Source organism: Solea solea, chromosome 2, assembly GCF_958295425.1.
Source record: "Solea solea chromosome 2, fSolSol10.1, whole genome shotgun sequence".
NCBI classification, from domain to species: domain Eukaryota; kingdom Metazoa; phylum Chordata; class Actinopteri; order Pleuronectiformes; family Soleidae; genus Solea; species Solea solea.
In genome coordinates this window covers 29,335,484-29,353,753 of record NC_081135.1, presented here as the reverse complement: position 1 = coordinate 29,353,753, position 18,270 = coordinate 29,335,484, and the positions used below count along the sequence as shown (strand labels likewise).

Sequence of the window (18,270 nt, the reverse complement as noted above, 5' to 3'; positions counted from 1 at the left end):
CAGTGATAATCTAAAGTTTGGGAATGGTTGATTTAGAGGTTTGGTGAAAGTGGTTGTGCTCACATGTACCTGAGAAAATAACGCGGCACATGGTTTGATCTAATTTTCCATTACCAGCTCAACAACTGTGACACAGAACATCATCTATGTGACAACAAAGTGAACAGTGCCACAACCACAAGGTCTTATGTACAACTTGAGATACTCGGTGGAGAACAATACCTCTTCTCATCTGATTTGTAACTACCACACTGCTGCTCTGTTTCAGCTTGTCAACAGCGCTGCCAAGTCCTCACTTGGGAATTGCCCGAGTCAGTCCTGTTGCCTTCGCTAAATTTGGTGCAAGATGTAACAAAAGAAAAATGCTCCATCAATCACATTGTAGATGCAAGACAGTGAGCTGTGTGCACGCTGAGAAATAAACTCTGCTGCCAGCAACCGTTTCCTGGGTGAGATGATGGGGAAACATTTCCGATGCTCTTCGGGACAGTATTTGTGAGCACACCAACGTCCTCCAGAGCCCTCCTAAAGTTTTAAGAGTGTAAACCATGCACTTCGTCGGGGTGTTTTGAGCATTTTCAAAAGTGAAATCCTCTATTGCCTGTGTTGCCCGCTCCATCAGATAACGTCTGCCTGCCGAGGCTTAAGTGTGTCAATGAACAGGGAAGGGAGGATCAATGATAAGTGCAGCTTACCTTCTCAAATGCTCCACACCAGCCAAATAGAGATTAAACCATTTCAAACTAATAGCACTTGTCAGTCAAAAGTCATACTCGGATTTATGAATCCCCCCTCCCCCCTTTTCCCCTTTTCTCCACACAACCACTCTTCCACCTGCAATCGACTAATTAGATGCTGCAATGAATACCAACAAAGCGACGTGGTGATCAGGAAGGCCGAAGTGCATTTTCACCATGAACATGTCTTTGTACCACATCATAGCCTGAGCTGAGATCTGTAATTGTGTCAGCTGCTCTTTCTTCTCTCAGCTAAGACTTACTTTGAAGGTTACCATACGTAATGCATCCAAAAACGCATGCACACGCCCAGATCAAAGACCCCGGGCTCTATTATTGCTTAAAACACAGCTGCCTGTCTAAACAGAAGCTTTTCTAAATGGGGGTTATTTCTTACTCTAATCACTGTTGTGGAACGATACGAAATAATACCTGGGAAGTACTCGACTGAACCGCACCACCATTGGCTTTGATTTGTTGTTCAACCATCTCCTATGTGAATACACCCTGTGGTCTGTAAATGAGAGCTTGTGTTGTTCCACCAGTGTCACTTATTTAGACATCACAGTGCTCATTAGGTGCATCAGGCTGATATCAAAGTCAGAAAATAGACATCAGTGTTGGGGGAGAACTGTCACTGTGTCTCTGTAATGATTTGTCTGACATCTATTCTGCTCGATGGTTAATCCAGCGTCATTTTTCCAGCTTCTCGTCTGTTGACCCTTCCTGCTCCGTGATTTCATCGGCTTAAATACCTTCTGTCGTCTTTCATGTGATGTTTGAGCATATTTTTCTTTCATCGTTGTGCTGCTGTTTGGGCCGTGATCGCTGGCAAAGGATGAGAACAGCTTTCTTCCACCTGTTGAACAATATGAAAATACAAAACATGTTGTCCTTAAAGGATGCTGAAAAACGAGTTCATCCATTTATTGCATCTAGATTGTGTTACTGCAACCACATAACTATCAGGATGTTCCAGCGAGAGTCTGTTAAAAACCCTCTCATTAATTCAAAATGCAGCAGCGTGAGTTCTGACAGGAACTAGAAATAGAAACCATATCACTCCAGTGTTAGCTTCTCTACATTGGCTCCCTGCGCAGTTGAGAATTCAATTTAAAATCCTCCTCCTCACTTACAGTGCACTTAATGATCATCATACCATAAAGAGCTAGTTTTACCTTATCATCCCAACAGATCACTTTGGTCCCAAAGTGCAGGCCTACTTGTGGTTCCCAGAGTCATGAGCTCCTGGTCTCTCTCGTCTGTCTCTACCTCACCTCCCTCTTTCCCTTTCTGTCACACACATCCAAACCCTAACCTCTAACACCTCTCCTCTGTCCCTCATTTTCCTTTCATCCTAACTGGTCGAGGCAGACGCTGCACATCTTTCAGTCTGGTTCTGTCAGAGATTTTATTCCTGTTAAAAGGGAGTTTTTTCCTCTCCACTGATGCCCAGTGCTGTTTGGTTTCATTTCTCTCTGTAATGTTGTAACTGTAATTTCTGCCTTACTATGTACAGTGTCTTGAGATATTGTATGTATGATTTGGTGCTATACAAATCAAATTGAATTGAATGGTAAAAACCCTCTGATTTCTAATGCAAGTTCCAGCTTAGTAATAATGGAAATAAGGACATATTATTACAGTAATGTCATGGTATTTCCAAAAGCAATGTCCAGGTAATAGCAGTGGCAACATAATAGCATAATGAAACTTCACATCAAAATGTTTGTGACGCAAAATGAATAATTATTTCTATTGAAATAAGATGGAATTATCATAATATCTGCCTGCCCATGACAAAAATTGGAATAGAGTGAACGTAGATCCTCATGTTAGTATGAATGGAACTACGGGCGTTTGAGTGTCGGCAAACTTTCTGTGGAAAGTCTTCCCAGGGCTTTTACTGCAACTATAAGTTCATTTAAAAAATGTAAATGTGCAGGGCTGAAGATTGAAGAACAGTGAGAGTATTTACAGACAGACTGGGGAATACAGAGACGTTTCAGGACCAAGACACTGAATCATTATTTAGGTAGAGTAATTGTAACAGCTACGTATAACTTTACTACTCTTTTTTTCTTCTTCTGTCTGTGATCACTGTTTCACTTATATGGAAGCGTTTCTCTACTCCTAGTTACTGTGGCACACACAATTATGTGTTTGTGTCCCTTTCCAGCTCGTGGTTGACGTGAAATCATCGCTAACGGTGCTCAGTGTGGATAACGTCACCGCAGACACCAGATTTTGAATTTCCAATTCGCTGTGAAATACAGAAATTCACCCGCAGCACTTAGACTTCATCAGCATTGTGCGAACTGGTTTGGCAAAGGGTTTGAATGTGACAGACGTTCATTTACATGTAAATGTCCGGCAGTAATTCATTCCTCACACTGCGTTTGATGTTTTCTCCTTTTTTTGAAAGGCTGCCTGACACATACTGCCACATGGTGAGAAATCCAAATTTTAACACAGCTGCCATCCTTGTTTAATTCTGACTGGACCTGCAGAGAGTTATGTGTCATAATGTGTCCTGTGTATGTGTTTCTTTAGAATATAATATAAGACAGGTCAAGGAGTGCGGGCGAGTTCCCAGGTACTGGGACGACAGAAACCATGTGGATCACAGGCTGTGCCTTGAATACTCTGAGGAGGAAACGGATAAATGGCTTTTAAGATGGATATTTTCTGCAGTGCAGAAGTTAAGATGAGAGGCATACACAAAGAGATGATGTGTCCCCCTCAGAGACAGCTCATCTGATAGGTGGTGATGTGATAGCTCATTTAAAGCGACCTCTCTCTCTCTTATTGTCTTTTGTTTTCTTTTGAGGGAAGATTAAAGCATCTCTTATGCCATTTGATGTCTCAGTGGCAGGGTAAAACTACTGAGCAGCTTTGTGCAGGGTCCGTGCAGTGGCTGCTGGGGAATTCATTCACATGCATCTTATCAAAGTCCATAAGCGACTGCAGCCCGAGATGTGTGGGTAATATTCTGCAGCAGCTAACAAGAGGCTGATTGTTAATTTATTTCTGTGCCTTCACATTAATTCCCTGTGAGTACAAGTTTGTGTCACCCGGCATGTGGACGTTGTCATGTTTATGGTGATGGTCATGATGTGAATCTGTGCTCTTTCAGGTTTACACCAGATATGGGAAATGCTACACTTTTAATGGCAACAAGAGCACATCCAGGAAAACCAAGCAGGGCGGAATGGGGAACGGTCTGGAGATCATGCTGGATATACAGCAGGATGAATATCTGCCCATCTGGAGAGAGACAAGTAAGCCTCCAAACTATTTGTCCATTGTAATCCTACTAGCATGTGATCCCTCTGCTGGGGTAAAAATGAAAAAAAAAGAAAGAACCTGGATCTATTTCTCTGGGTTACATCCTGTAAATAATGCAGCTTTTGATTGCATTCTTGCACCCTGAAAATTCCGATTTGTGAAAGGAGTATTCATGGGCAAAATATATATTGCCTCAGACTTGTGCTTGCATTCTAGTTGTCACATATTATAATTCCCTGCTGGCTTATTTCCCAAACATGACTGAAATATGGTTTGCAGTTAACATCAAACTGAGTTCGAGCTGTCAGATGAGGCAGCAATCTGAAATTCCCTTGTTCTCTCCCTTTGCAACGCTTCGTGTTCGTGCTCTGTTTCATCCTGGAGATGAGACATCCCTGGAGGCTGGCATACGAGTTCAGATCCACAGTCAAGACGAGCCTCCCTACATCCACCAGCTGGGCTTTGGTGTCTCTCCAGGCTTCCAGACCTTTGTCTCATGTCAGGAGCAGAGGGTAGGTCTTCTTTATCACGGTATACCTTCTCTGTCTCCCCTCCCCCACCAACAATCTAGACTCCCGCTCTTCCTAAAATTGTTGGCCCCTGGTGGTTGAGGCTGGGTTCTAATAAATCTCTGTGTGCTTAGCTGACCTACCTGCCCCAGCCCTGGGGGAACTGCCGCTCCTCCAGCAAAGAGAAGTTCCCAGGATACGACAAATACAGCATCAGTGCCTGTCACTTGCTGTGTGAGACCAACGAGGTCCTGCGAGTGTGCAAATGCAGGATGGTTCATATGCCTGGTAAGACCACACCCCCCCCCGTCTATTTACACTGAGCCTCATAATCAGTTCATTATGAAACATCATGTAGTGAGAATGCTTGAAACAAAAGACACATCGTGTTTTATGGCAAGGTCATGAAATTACATGATTTGCAACAACAAAACGGTATATAAAATTCAATGTAGTCTTCTGGATGCAAAGCAAACTCCCATTTGAAACCTCACGATTCATGATTTGACCAACGCCATGATAGTTTTTGCAACTGGAAATCCACAGATGTCTCCTATTGCATGATACCAGCTGTCAATCAGATATGTGCCACAATTTATAGTCTGTTTTCTTTTAAATGAGCAAATTAATTGTCTGGACAACTCACCAGTCCATCGCAGGGTCAACATACAGAAACAAACAGCCATTCACTCTCACGTTCACATCTATGGTCAATTTAGTGTTGTCAATGAACCTCTGCATGTTTTCGTACGGACTGTGGGAGGAAACCGGAGAACCCAGAGAAAGCCCATGCTCACACAGGGAGAACATGCACATTTTAAACAGAAAGTCCCTCCGTCTGATCTGAACCCGTGTCTTTTTGCCTTCAGGCAACAGTAAAAGCCGTTAATCCACTGTGTGGCCCTAAATGGGAAGATAATTTACAAATTTGACGTCATGTGCTATTGGAGAAGACCTGAAACAAAATGTTCCCATAGACTTACAATCGCCCCTGGTGGCTAACCACTACTTCCATCCCACTCCTTGAGCTTCACTTCTCACACCAGAAAACTAACCCTTTTTTCATATACAGCTTATGGTTTAAACAATTCAACATTCATTCACTTTCATATTTACAGTAACAAAAGTTAAATCGGGAGATCACAGTTACTAGTTTCCAGTATTATTATTCCAGTTATTAAAACAGTGTGATCTCACATGATGGAAAAAGCAGCCAGAGCAGTATTTGCATGATGTTACCGACTTTCATCATTTTCAGGCCACTTGAACGTTTGCAGCAGAGGTGCAAATATAATTTGGGTGGCCTGACCTTGATGCTTGCTGTCTGGAGTGGGTTTGCTCTTCAGCTCTGTGGCCAGTGACACATGAAACTACACGTTCACACATCAGTGTGTGAAAGTGTAGTTTACAGTACGGCATTGCTTCAAGTGTCATTTCTACATTAAAATGAAGCTTAATTAAAAATGCAAGAGTATGTTAAAAACCTAGACCCTACACTTTTTTAAAAAAAAACATGGCAAACTATCTCACCCAATTAAAAATGAGAAATTATGACAACAGCAAATGTGCGCATTATATAACATGAATGTTACAGACTAAAACAGACAGCAATGCAATGTTTGATAAATGAATCTATATATAATTGTATGCATGTGGTATTAAAGTAAAAAAAAAAAGAATCACCCGTGAACCATCTATAATTAATGACAATGAAAACAGCAAAAACTCACATGTAAACAGGGAATAACAGCAGATGTTTGATGTGTGGCTGCTCTCGCTTCTCCTGCAGTGTTCTCCTCTCAGTCAAGTCAACTTTCTTTTTCCATCTTCCTTCTCTTCTACACGTCTTTAGACAATGTAGAGAACATTTCACATCTACATTTTCACAGCAGAACATCCATTCTCTCAGTAACTGTACAACATTTATCTTGCTCATTTAAAAAGAATGTTTTAAAATCAATGAAAGTCTCTTATTCTTATTCTTCTTCTTCTTCGTGTAGCACCAGTGAAGAACAGGTGGGGCGGCGCCTCTATCGACAAGCCGCCACTACTTGTCACATAGGAAAACGATTTATTTGGATTCATTTTTTAATTTAAAACTCACAGGAGTACAAGAGAATAAATCATCTTATTTGAAAAGATTGGACAATCCATTTTTGCACAAATCAAGCCAAAAACCATCCTAGCAGCCACCACTATGGCCTTTGTTTTCAATGGCAAACTGGTCACTTAAATTGGATCCGTCTTTTTGGTGTTTATGTTCTTCCTTTGTTTGCTTTATTTGTTTGATTGGGTCTTACATTGCATAGTAACAGTTACCATCCATCTTAATTTCCACGCCAGTTAGAGTCTATGAATGTTTAATTAGTCGGCTTTATTTTCATCCAAAAGCAAATTGAAAAAGGTCTTGAGTCCATGGAGTCTGAGTCCGTAAATGCAGGCACTTTGACTGACATGTCTAATAAGTAAGCATATTTGTAGCGATCTATTTGAAGTTACAGCAGGAAAACTTTGAATGTTTGCATGAATCATTTCCATATTTACACAGCGCACCTGACATTTGCAGCTCCACTTAGTCACAAAGTTAAAACATAAGGGGGATTCATATGAGAAGACAACTGGGTGTGAGAGTTTATACTTAGTTTTAATAAAGACCTAAACCCACACACTAGAAACTGAAGGTAGAGTTTTGACAAAGGAGATCTCTTCCGATTATAATACAGTTTATACGGCTCCCATTTACAGGCTGGTGTTCTGATGTGCAAAGACAAATCACTGCTAATTGTTTGATGTCAACAGGTTGTGAGGTGGACTTTACTTTTTGTCCACTGCAGAGTGACTAAGGCTTTGTTTAGACTGCAGCCCAAATCAGATGTGTAAGCATATCCAGATCACAATCTGATCTTCCTGACCAACTGACCAACAGTATATACTGGTCCGATCTGCCCATGTCCATATTGTCCAGAAAATGCCAAAAAATCAAGCTAGATATAATCGAGCAATGCTTAAAAATTGGATTTAGACTGCAGTCTAAACAAGGCCTATGTCTGAGTTGGCTTAAGGTTTTTTGGAAAGTATAAAAATATGGCTGTGAACTCACAAAACTTTTATTATTTTTCCCTTTACTTCTATGTCCTTTTTTGGCTCATACCCATGTAAACCAATATTTACATTTACATCTACAGTATATGATATAATTTCCTGCAATATCAATATAACAAAGCTTGTATACATATTAATATAATGTTTATGATTCGCCTGCCTCAGATTTTCAAAAATGTCTGGAGGTGGAAAACTACAATTATCTGGTTTCTTCAACTTTTATTTGGACGTAAAACTCTGACATTTTATCACGATAATTATTGAGCGTGAAGAAATTGCAACTTTGAAAGAAAAGAAACTTAATTGCAGCAGTTTTTCAAATGAATGAGACAAATACACCAAAATGGACAGAGGAAATATAATAAGGAGTGTTAACAGAGCCAAGTTGTTTAGGGGAGCAGAAGCATGTTGCATTCCATGGTGAAGTATAACATCAAATATGATATTTATTATATCAGATGTATTAAACACTGCAGCTTTTGTGTGGCCTTTGGTCAGCTCGCATTAGTTGACTGCAATTATCAGTAGTGAATAAAACATCCTGTTGCACTGATTTTCATTCAGAACACATTTATTTTCACTGATTGCCAGAGGAGCATGAGGCTAACTTGTGAATTGAAATCTTTAACAGCCTCAATGTGACAACACCTTGTCAATGAGAAATTAAGAGACCTGTGCCTAAAACTTTTTTTTTTTTTTTTTATGTTGTTTTGTCTTCCGGCAGTTGTCTGTAGCCATAGCAGCAGATTCAGATTTGTGTCACTCAGAATTTTTTTCATTATTATTATTTATGAGAGAAACAGCACACATTTGTTTTGGTAATCCATTTCTTTGTAGGACTCACTCTCATAATCCAACTGTTTACTGTCGTCTTCACACAGCAGCAGATTCTCATTAGCATGTGTTTACATAATCCAACACAGTCTGTCGCTCCTAGTTTTTCCACTTTAGTGTTTTTTTTATAGTTTGTTGTTTCAAATTGTCAGTTTAAGCCACCAGATCATATTTTGTTGTTCTTGTGTAATTGTTATCACCTAGAGATCGTATAAAAAACAGAATGTACTCTTCTAGTTTGCTAATGAAGCAAAACATTAACAATTCGTTGATTCCAACGATTCAGTACATCAAAAAAACAACCGACGTCACTGCAGTTTTGTGCAGCCGTGCAATGACGATCCCGCCACGTTAAAGAGGTACTAAAGTAACGATGTGCCTGATACCAAACCGCGTAGAGTCAAACCGAGTCGTGCTAGACCTGTATCATGGAAAAATGTCATTATACTCTATCTTACATGAGACTGTGATGTAGTTTGGCTTCAGCCAGGCGACATTTGATCTATGATGTCAGTAAACATTTTCTTGAGGAATCCGAGTTTCGGTTGTTTTTCAGTAGCACATTTTCAATAAATAAAAAGTATAAATAAAGACTAAAGTACGGCACATATAAGTGGACACCAGTGGGACTGACAGCTGGTATCATCATGTAATGGTTTGTTGGATATCACAAATGCAACTTTTTACATTTGCAACTTTATCTGAGGAGCTTGTGGTTGCCTTTGTGGCCATTAATAGTAGTAATGGCCACAAAGTAATAAAACATTTTATCTATCCACATATATTTCCTGCACTCTGTGGCGTTGAAGCAAAACTGTGTTTTCCCCAGATATTTTGGGCTGATGTTAAATTTTTTATTGTTCCACTCTATTTCTGTATCCGGATGACCACTTCAAAAAAAAACAAAAACACCATTAAGTTGTTTTTGCGCTTCATATGTAGACAACATACACAGACGCTGTACTGCTTTTGCCTCCACACACAACTCCAAGTCCTTCTTCTGTCTGATAGTAATGTTTATTGCTATAATATGGGTATTAAATCAAAGCATTTCTTCTCTGTTTATTCACAAAATCATAAAGGAAGATGTTTAGAAATAAGCGGACAGTGACTCACTCCTCCAGTCATGAGATATTATTTGAAATTAAAACAGCAAACAAATGCACCTTTTGCAAATTAATTGTGTTTCTGATGAATACCTGTCACTAATGGTCTGGTTCAGTGTGTGAGTCAGCGAGGAAGTGACTCATTGATTGTTTTTTAAAGACTTTCTAAATATGCCTCCCGGGTGGAGCCAGCCAGCATGCTCCATTTCTCAGTGCCATCAAGGACAAACGTCCAAGACGGTCCAGTCTCTATGGATGCAAACCCGTCCTCATTTTTTACTGCCTTCATTTGGAGACGAATGATAAGCTGTGGCGTGTTGTTCACTGCCGCGGCTCCTCATTGCAGCAGATATGGGTCACTGATCATTTTGTTTCTGATTGATCAGACTCATTTTCTGTTTCTCCTCTCCAGGAACTGCAGATATCTGCCCTCCCAGTAAAATCAACTGTGTTGACAAAGCACTCGGTAAGAAACAATCTTCCTTCATTTCTTTTCTCATTACAATAGATGGGAAATGGAAACACAATCACTAAATATAATAAGGGCTTTTTTTTCTCTGTAATACAAATACCTGGAGGTAGACTAGATATTTCAAAATGACTTTTCCTCACTGTGATTTAGTCACTTTAGAGCTTGATGGCTGTTCCGTCGCTATTGTTCCAATGTTAATATTTAAACAAGGCTCCGTTGCTGTGTCTCTGCACCCCTTCCACACCCCACCCTCGGTTTTTTGACTCCAGCTTCACTCCCCTTCAGCAGACTGTGACTGAACCAAGGTGCCTTACTTTCAAAGGCACGAGAGTTGCAGTAAAAAAAGGGGACATTTTTATGCCAAATGTATAAGTACAATTATCATCTCTGAGCCAAAATAAGCCAGACATTTAATTATGGCTCTCTTCAAAACCCATTTGAAATATGGCAGAATGAAACCTTAGATATATCTTATAAAGTAAGGCCATATTCATGTGATGTCATAGTACCGACTCAAATAGTGTGAATAAATTCCCCTCTCCATGAAAACATAATTTGTATATTTATATTGTAAAGGTGTTTTGTTCTTACAAAACAAAGACAAAGAAAATGTGCCGTGTCTGCTCCTGCATATAAATAAGATAATCACTTGTGAAATATATAAATCATTAAATTATAATTACTGCATTAATTGCTCCCTCTGCTTCTCTTTGTTTGGGCTGAATATATTGAGAATTTGGAAATAGAAAATAGAAAACAGTATTTACAATCCTGTGTACATAGTGTTTGTTTTTTTGCATGCATGTTAATTGTTTGCAAGCCAACAATCACTGTAGCATTTACTTCATTATTTATTCTCAGAGCAACAAAAAACTGTAAATGCGCTTTGACTAATAAATCTTTTTGTTAATATTTAAAAAAAGAGAAACCTGTATATTTCTCTTTGAATACTCATATGGCACACTAAGTCTATAAAACTAGATATTGCCAGTTTTGTTTTTGCACATTTTGTCTTTTATAAGCTATAATCAATTTGTTACATTAAAACTATATGGGGGCAAAAACTAAACACTGGCTCTAGAGAGAATGTTCCCACATTACCTGAAAAAGCACTTATTCACCACCAGGAGTGGGGAACTTATTTCTTATCAAGGGCCATTTCCCTTTTGAGGGCCATACAAAGTTATTGAACGCATATATCACACTAACCTCTCGAGTCCAAAACACTGCTGTAGTTTTTGCAAACCTATCCGCATACTCGGATGCCACATTGGGCTTCCTGTTGTTAGTGAAAACCTCTTCTTTCTGTCAAAAAACCAGAGCGTGGCTTCACCGCAAATCCTGCCGGTGTAACACTGTCTCTTTCAGAGTTTGGTCTGTTTGTGGGAAAGTGCCAGCTGGACATGAGACTCCACCAAAGTGCCATTGATTATTTATTTAGGTATATATTTATTTATTTATGAATTGCCCCACGGGCCGGATCAAACTGTCTCGATGTCCACAAATATTCTGGAGGTGGAATGCTGACACAAAAACGTCCTTTACTACTAGCACAAGCTGTAGTGAATACACAACACAGAAAAAATATGTAATTACAGGTTGGTTTTGTCTTGAGATTCTGTGTCCTATCATGTATGTTTATGTCTTTGTTGTTTCTGCCAACAACCAGGCCCACGTTATATATCTATTAAACCCCTGTTTCCACTGTGTTTGCAGCACAGCTACAGAAGAACAGCGGGGACACTTGTCCCTGTGAGACACCCTGTAATCTCACCCGCTACGGTAAAGAACTCTCCATGGTTAAAATCCCCAGCAAGGGCTCGGCTCGCTATCTCTCCAGGAAATATGACAAGTCAGAGGAGTACATCAGGTACGGCGGCGAGCCTTCGACAAGACTAAAGTCACTTATGTGCAATGATGTGGTGTTCAATAAAAAGGACTATAAACTGTGACCTCTAGACTGTAATCGCAAACAACCATAAACAAAAAATCAATCATGGTTTTTATACATACATCAATTTATATTTCGTGTGGTAATGGGAGGCTGATTGTCAGGGACCACACACACGAGTAGTAAATACTTACAGTATTATACGTTTGTTTGGTTGTGTTGAGGAGACAGGTTGTTAGTTTATTGCTGTTATTTAAATTTTTACCGCTGAATCGACACTAGCTAGTCATTTTTACATCTCCTCGATCGTCTATGTGTCTGTGTCACAAACCGGTGAACACAAAATGGAACATTTTGACCTCTACTCTTTCCTAGTGCCACTGTCACAGTAAAATTCCTGTATGAAAAAGAGAATCAAGGTCTAAGACGTAGATTATTATGACATTTTAGGAATTCAATTCCACATTTGTACACGACTTTGCCGACGCAGTGTAATAATAATTCAAACTTGTCTCTTTCTAAAAACCTTTATCTTTTTTGTTTTTCTACTGAACACATTAGTAGGTGCAATGAAAGTCAAAACTCATATTGATGATAATAACAATATGATAGATAGATAGATAGATAGATAGATAGATGGTAGCTAGTTAGCTAGATAGCTATAGCACGAGCTAGCTATCTGGCTAGCTATCGTTACATGTTTGAAAAGGAGTAGGCAGAAGTATAAACTTATACGTAACTACCCCATTCCTGTTACACACAACTCAGTTTATAGACTGCTTTATCCCATCACCAAATATTTACATATTTACAGTATTTTATGCAAAGTTATTAATGTTCTCAGTACAACACAAGAATACGTCTGGCTTTAAACATTTCCATTACCCTCCTGGATTAAACTGCTGTTCTTCAACCTTATGTTTATTTAAAATTTGTATTTTATATATTCTTTAAAACTGATTTATGTTTTTAGGACGGTTCCATAATTTGACCCCCGAGACTGAAATACACATACTGTACATTTTAAAGTTGTCCTGGCACACTGCATTTTTACATTTAGGTTCCCTCATAAATTATATGCCCCTTGTCTCTCTGAACAACAATGTCTCTATTTAGTTTGGAAGTAAATTATTTCTTGCTTTGAATATTACTTGCACGGTTTTAAACTGAATCAGTTCCAGAAATTTTAGAGCTTGTATTTTTAAGTTCATTTGTGTGATCTGACTGAACTAATGTGCATTTCACTCCTTTCATTCCTAATCATTGGGAACATAGTTTAAAGTAAACACTTTAACACTTTAATATTGGTAAATATTTTTTGTGTAAATCCACAGAGATCAGAGACATGGTGATGACAGAGCAGACTGCCGGTGTTTTTCTCCTCATTTCAGTTAAACCCCAGAAACACCTCATTATCTCACGTTGGCTGCTTAGAACTGTGTAAAGCGCTTTAGGCCTCACAATCCCATGATGGCAATTTACAGTGTGCATAGCGTTGACTTAGTGTGGTACAGTTTTTTTTGTCAAATGACTTTGTTTTCTACGCCGTCCGTCCACTCTCTGCTTGTTTTTCCAGAGACAACTTCCTGGTCTTGGACATCTTCTTTGAAGCTCTGAACTATGAAACTATTGAGCAAAAGAAAGCCTATGATGTCGCAGGTTTATTAGGTAAGAGTTTCTTTCATGTTTTTCTTTGCAATCTCTGAAAAAAACATACAGATCTGCTGCTGATTGCCGGAGTGACAGGTGTTGTTGTAATAGCAGCACTCACCTCTCATTGATATTAGCAGGGAAAAGTGGGAAAAGCTTTGGCGCGGTGTCTTTTGTGCTTCTTCTGTGAGTACACTCTCTTTTTCAGGTGACATTGGAGGACAGATGGGCTTATTCATCGGAGCCAGCATCCTGACAGTCTTAGAAATACTGGATTATATCTACGAGGTACAGTGTTCATGGCGGTCCGCACACACACAGTCAATCACAATGCGGAATGAGAACGCTGCTGTGCAATAATTAGAAATAATTAACAGCTATTGTCCTACTTTGTTATAATCAACAGTCCCTATTTACAAAACACATCAGTGCACTGTCATCTATTTTAATTTTCCTCCATATTGATTTTTCTTTTTTTTTTTTTTGTAAATGTTAACCACAGAGTGTGTTAGTGTTTATCAGGATTTCTTTCCGGATATTATCATGTGAACATCTCACAGTGTCAATGTTATCACTTGTTATGCATGTGAGAAGTTTCATTAGATTTCCAGGCAGGAGACAGTAATATCCGCTCAGGCCTGTGCTGAGGACATGCTTCTAACGCTCATCATGAAATGAACTCCTGCCTCAGCTCTATCCCTTTAAAGCAGAGGTGTCAAACTGGCGGCCTGTGGGCCACCTGTGGGCCCCCAATCGATTACACACGGCCCACCGCTTACTGTAATATCATGTTATAATGAAAACATGGTACTGTGTGGCTGAGGCTCAGCTGCCAGCGAGGTGATAGAAATATAACAATATATATGTTTACTAGCAATATTTTCATAATAGTAATAATAATACATATGGTTGTAATTATCGCATTTTTAAATGTTACCCATGTTACTATTAACAACTTAATTTAAAATGTATTTAATAATAGGTTTATTTCACACCATAATGTGTTATTATTGTGAAGTATACATCATTCCATATCCAAACAAGCTCTTTTACTTTGAAATTCTGTGAAATGTCATCATGAATATCTTCATTGCGACATCATGGTGGAATATTGTGTTATAATATGGACCAGACTAGCGCTTTGTCACCGGCTGCCTGTCATACATGTGTGAATAAAGCCAAATGTGAGGGGGTCAAATTGAATGCACACATGATGATGAATAAACTCTCTTTCACCCTCCCTGTGCTGTGTTCTCTGTGCTACAAGGTGACCAAGCGCCGGCTACAGCGCCTGGTCAGACCGCAGAAAGAGGAGAAGAAGATTCAGCAGCAGAGCAGCACTGTCGCAACAGTGGGTGTGGAGGAAATGAAAGCAAAGGTACAGCACGTACACTCTGTTTTACTAACAAATGACACTGTTTTCGTGTCAAGTGTACAGCTTTCCCTGCAGCACTGTCGCTGCATTGGAGAATGACAAGAGAGTAATTTAGGGAAAAGCAAATTAATGTGTTTTTCCACTCTTATAATAATAATGAAGATTGTAATGTTGCTAATTAATCTCCCCCCGGAGCTGAATTGACTTGCATTACATTGTCTTGGATGCTTATTTTGTTTCATTAGCTTTCTTGTCGCACATCTAACTGTAATTCGATGCGACAAACAGGAGCTGCAGTGACAGAGTTTTCATTTATAACGAGTCAGCTAGGGAAAGTAAAAATCTGTTTTATTACAATTCAATTATCGCAGTCTTGGTTGCATGTGGATGCTGTAAAATCGGATTTCACTCATCTTTGTTTTCAGGTTGAGACACACTGGTTCACACCGTCTGTTTAGCAAACCGCATTTGGGCTAAGTGAGGCCCAGCTCTGTACTGAAAGCTGCAGTGTGTAACTTTTGGTGAATTTGTTGTTGTTGTATGTTGTTATTCTGTTTGGTGACTTCATGAACACAAATGATTTAACATTATTTGTATGTTGAGATCTTAACTTGAGCAATACTGTCACACCTGCCTGAGGGAGTTTTTTTGAGCAGCAGAATTCACTTCTGAAACTTTTCATGGGCACGTCTTTGTGTTTTCTCACTTTCCTTTTTTTATGATATGAATTTTTTATATGGGGCCACAGTTGGTGTAGTGTAGTGATTTGCCTTTGCAGCAAGAAGACCCAGATTTGCGACCCGGACGGAACAAGGCCTGGAGTGTGCATGTTCTCGCCGTGTGTGTGTGTCCAGTTTCCTTCCACAGTCCGAAAACATGCAGATTTGGGCATTTGGCAGATTGGACACTCTAAATTGACCATTATTGTGGATGGTTGTTTGTCTCTAAGTGGCCCTGTGATGGACTGGTGACCTGTCCACGGTGTTCCCCCACCTTTCACCCTATGTCAGCTGGGATTGACACCATGACCCTCATGTGGAGGATAAAGCGGTAGAAGATGAATAGATTAATTAATCTTTAGTAATTTTACACAGATATATGCTGCAGTTTTAATGCAGAAAATGTGTGAACGCTTTTTTTTTATATATTTTTTTTAAAGAAAAGATCTTCTTTCATCTGCTTCCCACAGGAGCCTCATGACATGACACGAAATCACCCCGAGGGGGCGTACGCCAACACGATTCTCCCCAACCACCACCACCCTCACCACCATCACACCGGACACCACGGGGTGTTTGAGGACTTTGCTTGCTAGAGCCGGCCATCATTTCCAGTCCTGGTGACAACAAAAGATATGAGCTGTCTGTGAGATTAATCACAGACCCTTGGCATATTTGTCATTCCTTTGCTGTCACCAGTGAAGAGCTACAGCCAAAGTCAGAAACCAAAGCTGTGCTGCTAACAAACCACTTGTATGTGCAGTATGTAGGCACAAATCTGGACACAGCTTTTTCTCTCTTTCTCCCTCTTTCCCATCATTCCCTCTCTCCCTTTCTCCCTCCCCCTCTCTGGATTGGGCTCCTTTCAGTGTTGTCCTGTGAAGTCGGGCAATTTGTGATTTTCAGGACCAATTTTTGGTACATGATCACTTCAAGGGAACAAGTGGAGGACTGCATGTCACCTCGATCCAGTTTATATTCTCAAAAAGAAAGGGAAAATATGATTTATTTATTTTTTCCTCTGACATCTCTGATTTCTTTTCTGTCTGTATCCATCTGCTCTCAAACGATTGCTCCTCTATTTCAAGGGATAAAAAAAAACGAAAAAAAACTCTGTGCCATACCAAGCCATTACACATTATAAATTATGTAATTATTTAAAGAGATACTATTATCTATATGTTCTATATTGTATACAAGATGAAGAATACTTCAGTAAAGAGATCTTATTCATGTTACAGCCATTTCAAAGTATGGGGTGAAATGTTGAGCCTTGGTCTTGAAGTACTTGGCCGCATCTTTCCACACGATACAGTTTGTCTGGATGTGGTTGAGGTGTTAGATCGTAGCACTGTACCTGTACATAAAGTCCAACTTTACATGAGAAAGTTAAAAAAAAACAAAAAAACAATTGTTGTTGTTGTTTATATTCCGTTAATATTATATATATATATAACAAGTCATTTTAGTTATTTATACATTTTAAAAAAAGACAAACGTATTTTATATGACAAATAGAAATCACGATTGTAGCAAATAACTGTAGACTTAACAAGATGCAGATCATGTCCGAGTGCCACACATCAATACATTTGTAACAGAACTGTAAGGAATCCATTTCTTTGACATGTTGGTGTTTTGTTTTTTTCTACCTAAACATTTTCCAAGACAACAACGATACAAATCCTTTGCATATTGATGTGGAATGTATGATACTTTCAGTTATGACGCAGTTGTCATGATTCTCACTTATTTGTGCCCACATCCACTGTTCACTTCAGTTAGCGTCATAACTTTAAGCTGACTTAAGCAATAAGAGACAGAATTAAATCGTTTTTTTGCCAAGTCATCTCTTTCAGCTGTGGGCCAGAGCCACTGTAAAGGTGTAGCTGCTATTTACAGTGTAGAACTGACATCTTTGTGTGTGTGTGTGTGTGTGTGTACGGTAACATTTTGCACACATGACTGTGCACATTAGACAGACACTGAATAGTTGCAAAGGAAGCTGAGAGAGTTTTATTGCAGTGGTAAAGTTAAAAAAAAAAATCAATTTCCACAACTGCTGAGAGGAGACTTACTGTGTATAAACACTGTTCCAGAGGCTGAAATATTCTTAATGGTTTATTTTAACCTAAAAAAAGAAATTAAGAGCACAAGTTCACTGAGTGTGAATACAGAATACCTTGTCTCATTCATAATCACATCTATTGTGATGAAAGGTCAGCTTTTTTCACTGCACGGATGTAACAAAACTTCACGTGACCTGTTATTCTAGGAACGTGTGATGATTTGATTCATAGTTGAACTAATGGAAAAATTCATGCACATAGAGATGCAGTTGTAGTAAAAGTATTGGTCTCAGAGTAAAAGTTACTGAGTTCCTTTTTTTTTAATAAGGTTGTTCTTCAGCAAAAAAGGGGGACACAAATCTCACGTGAATTGTTTTCAATTAATGGCCAAATTTTACAAATTAAAGTGCCGACAAAATTAAAAATATGTAAACACATAATGTATCAGTCAACATGGGTCAAAGGTCACAACATTCACCTGCCCTCATCACCCACTGCCAAAGTTTCCAGTACAATTC

The 18,270-nt window shown here is 39.2% G+C and overlaps 1 protein-coding gene across 1 annotated transcript in view; it reads left to right on the top strand.

The window, feature by feature from the left end:
- The window catches only part of asic4a (acid-sensing (proton-gated) ion channel family member 4a), an 81,459-nt gene extending 63,417 nt beyond the window's left edge, over positions 1-18,042 (top strand). Inside the window, exons 2-10 of the mRNA XM_058623304.1 lie at positions 3,874-4,018; positions 4,410-4,537; positions 4,669-4,822; positions 9,989-10,042; positions 11,765-11,918; positions 13,516-13,607; positions 13,798-13,877; positions 14,857-14,967; positions 16,154-18,042. Of these exons, the coding sequence (XP_058479287.1) occupies positions 3,874-4,018; positions 4,410-4,537; positions 4,669-4,822; positions 9,989-10,042; positions 11,765-11,918; positions 13,516-13,607; positions 13,798-13,877; positions 14,857-14,967; positions 16,154-16,279 (1,044 nt within the window). The 3' untranslated portion in view covers positions 16,280-18,042. The remainder of the gene's footprint in view (positions 1-3,873; positions 4,019-4,409; positions 4,538-4,668; positions 4,823-9,988; positions 10,043-11,764; positions 11,919-13,515; positions 13,608-13,797; positions 13,878-14,856; positions 14,968-16,153) is intronic.
- Positions 18,043-18,270: the final 228 nt, after the last annotated feature.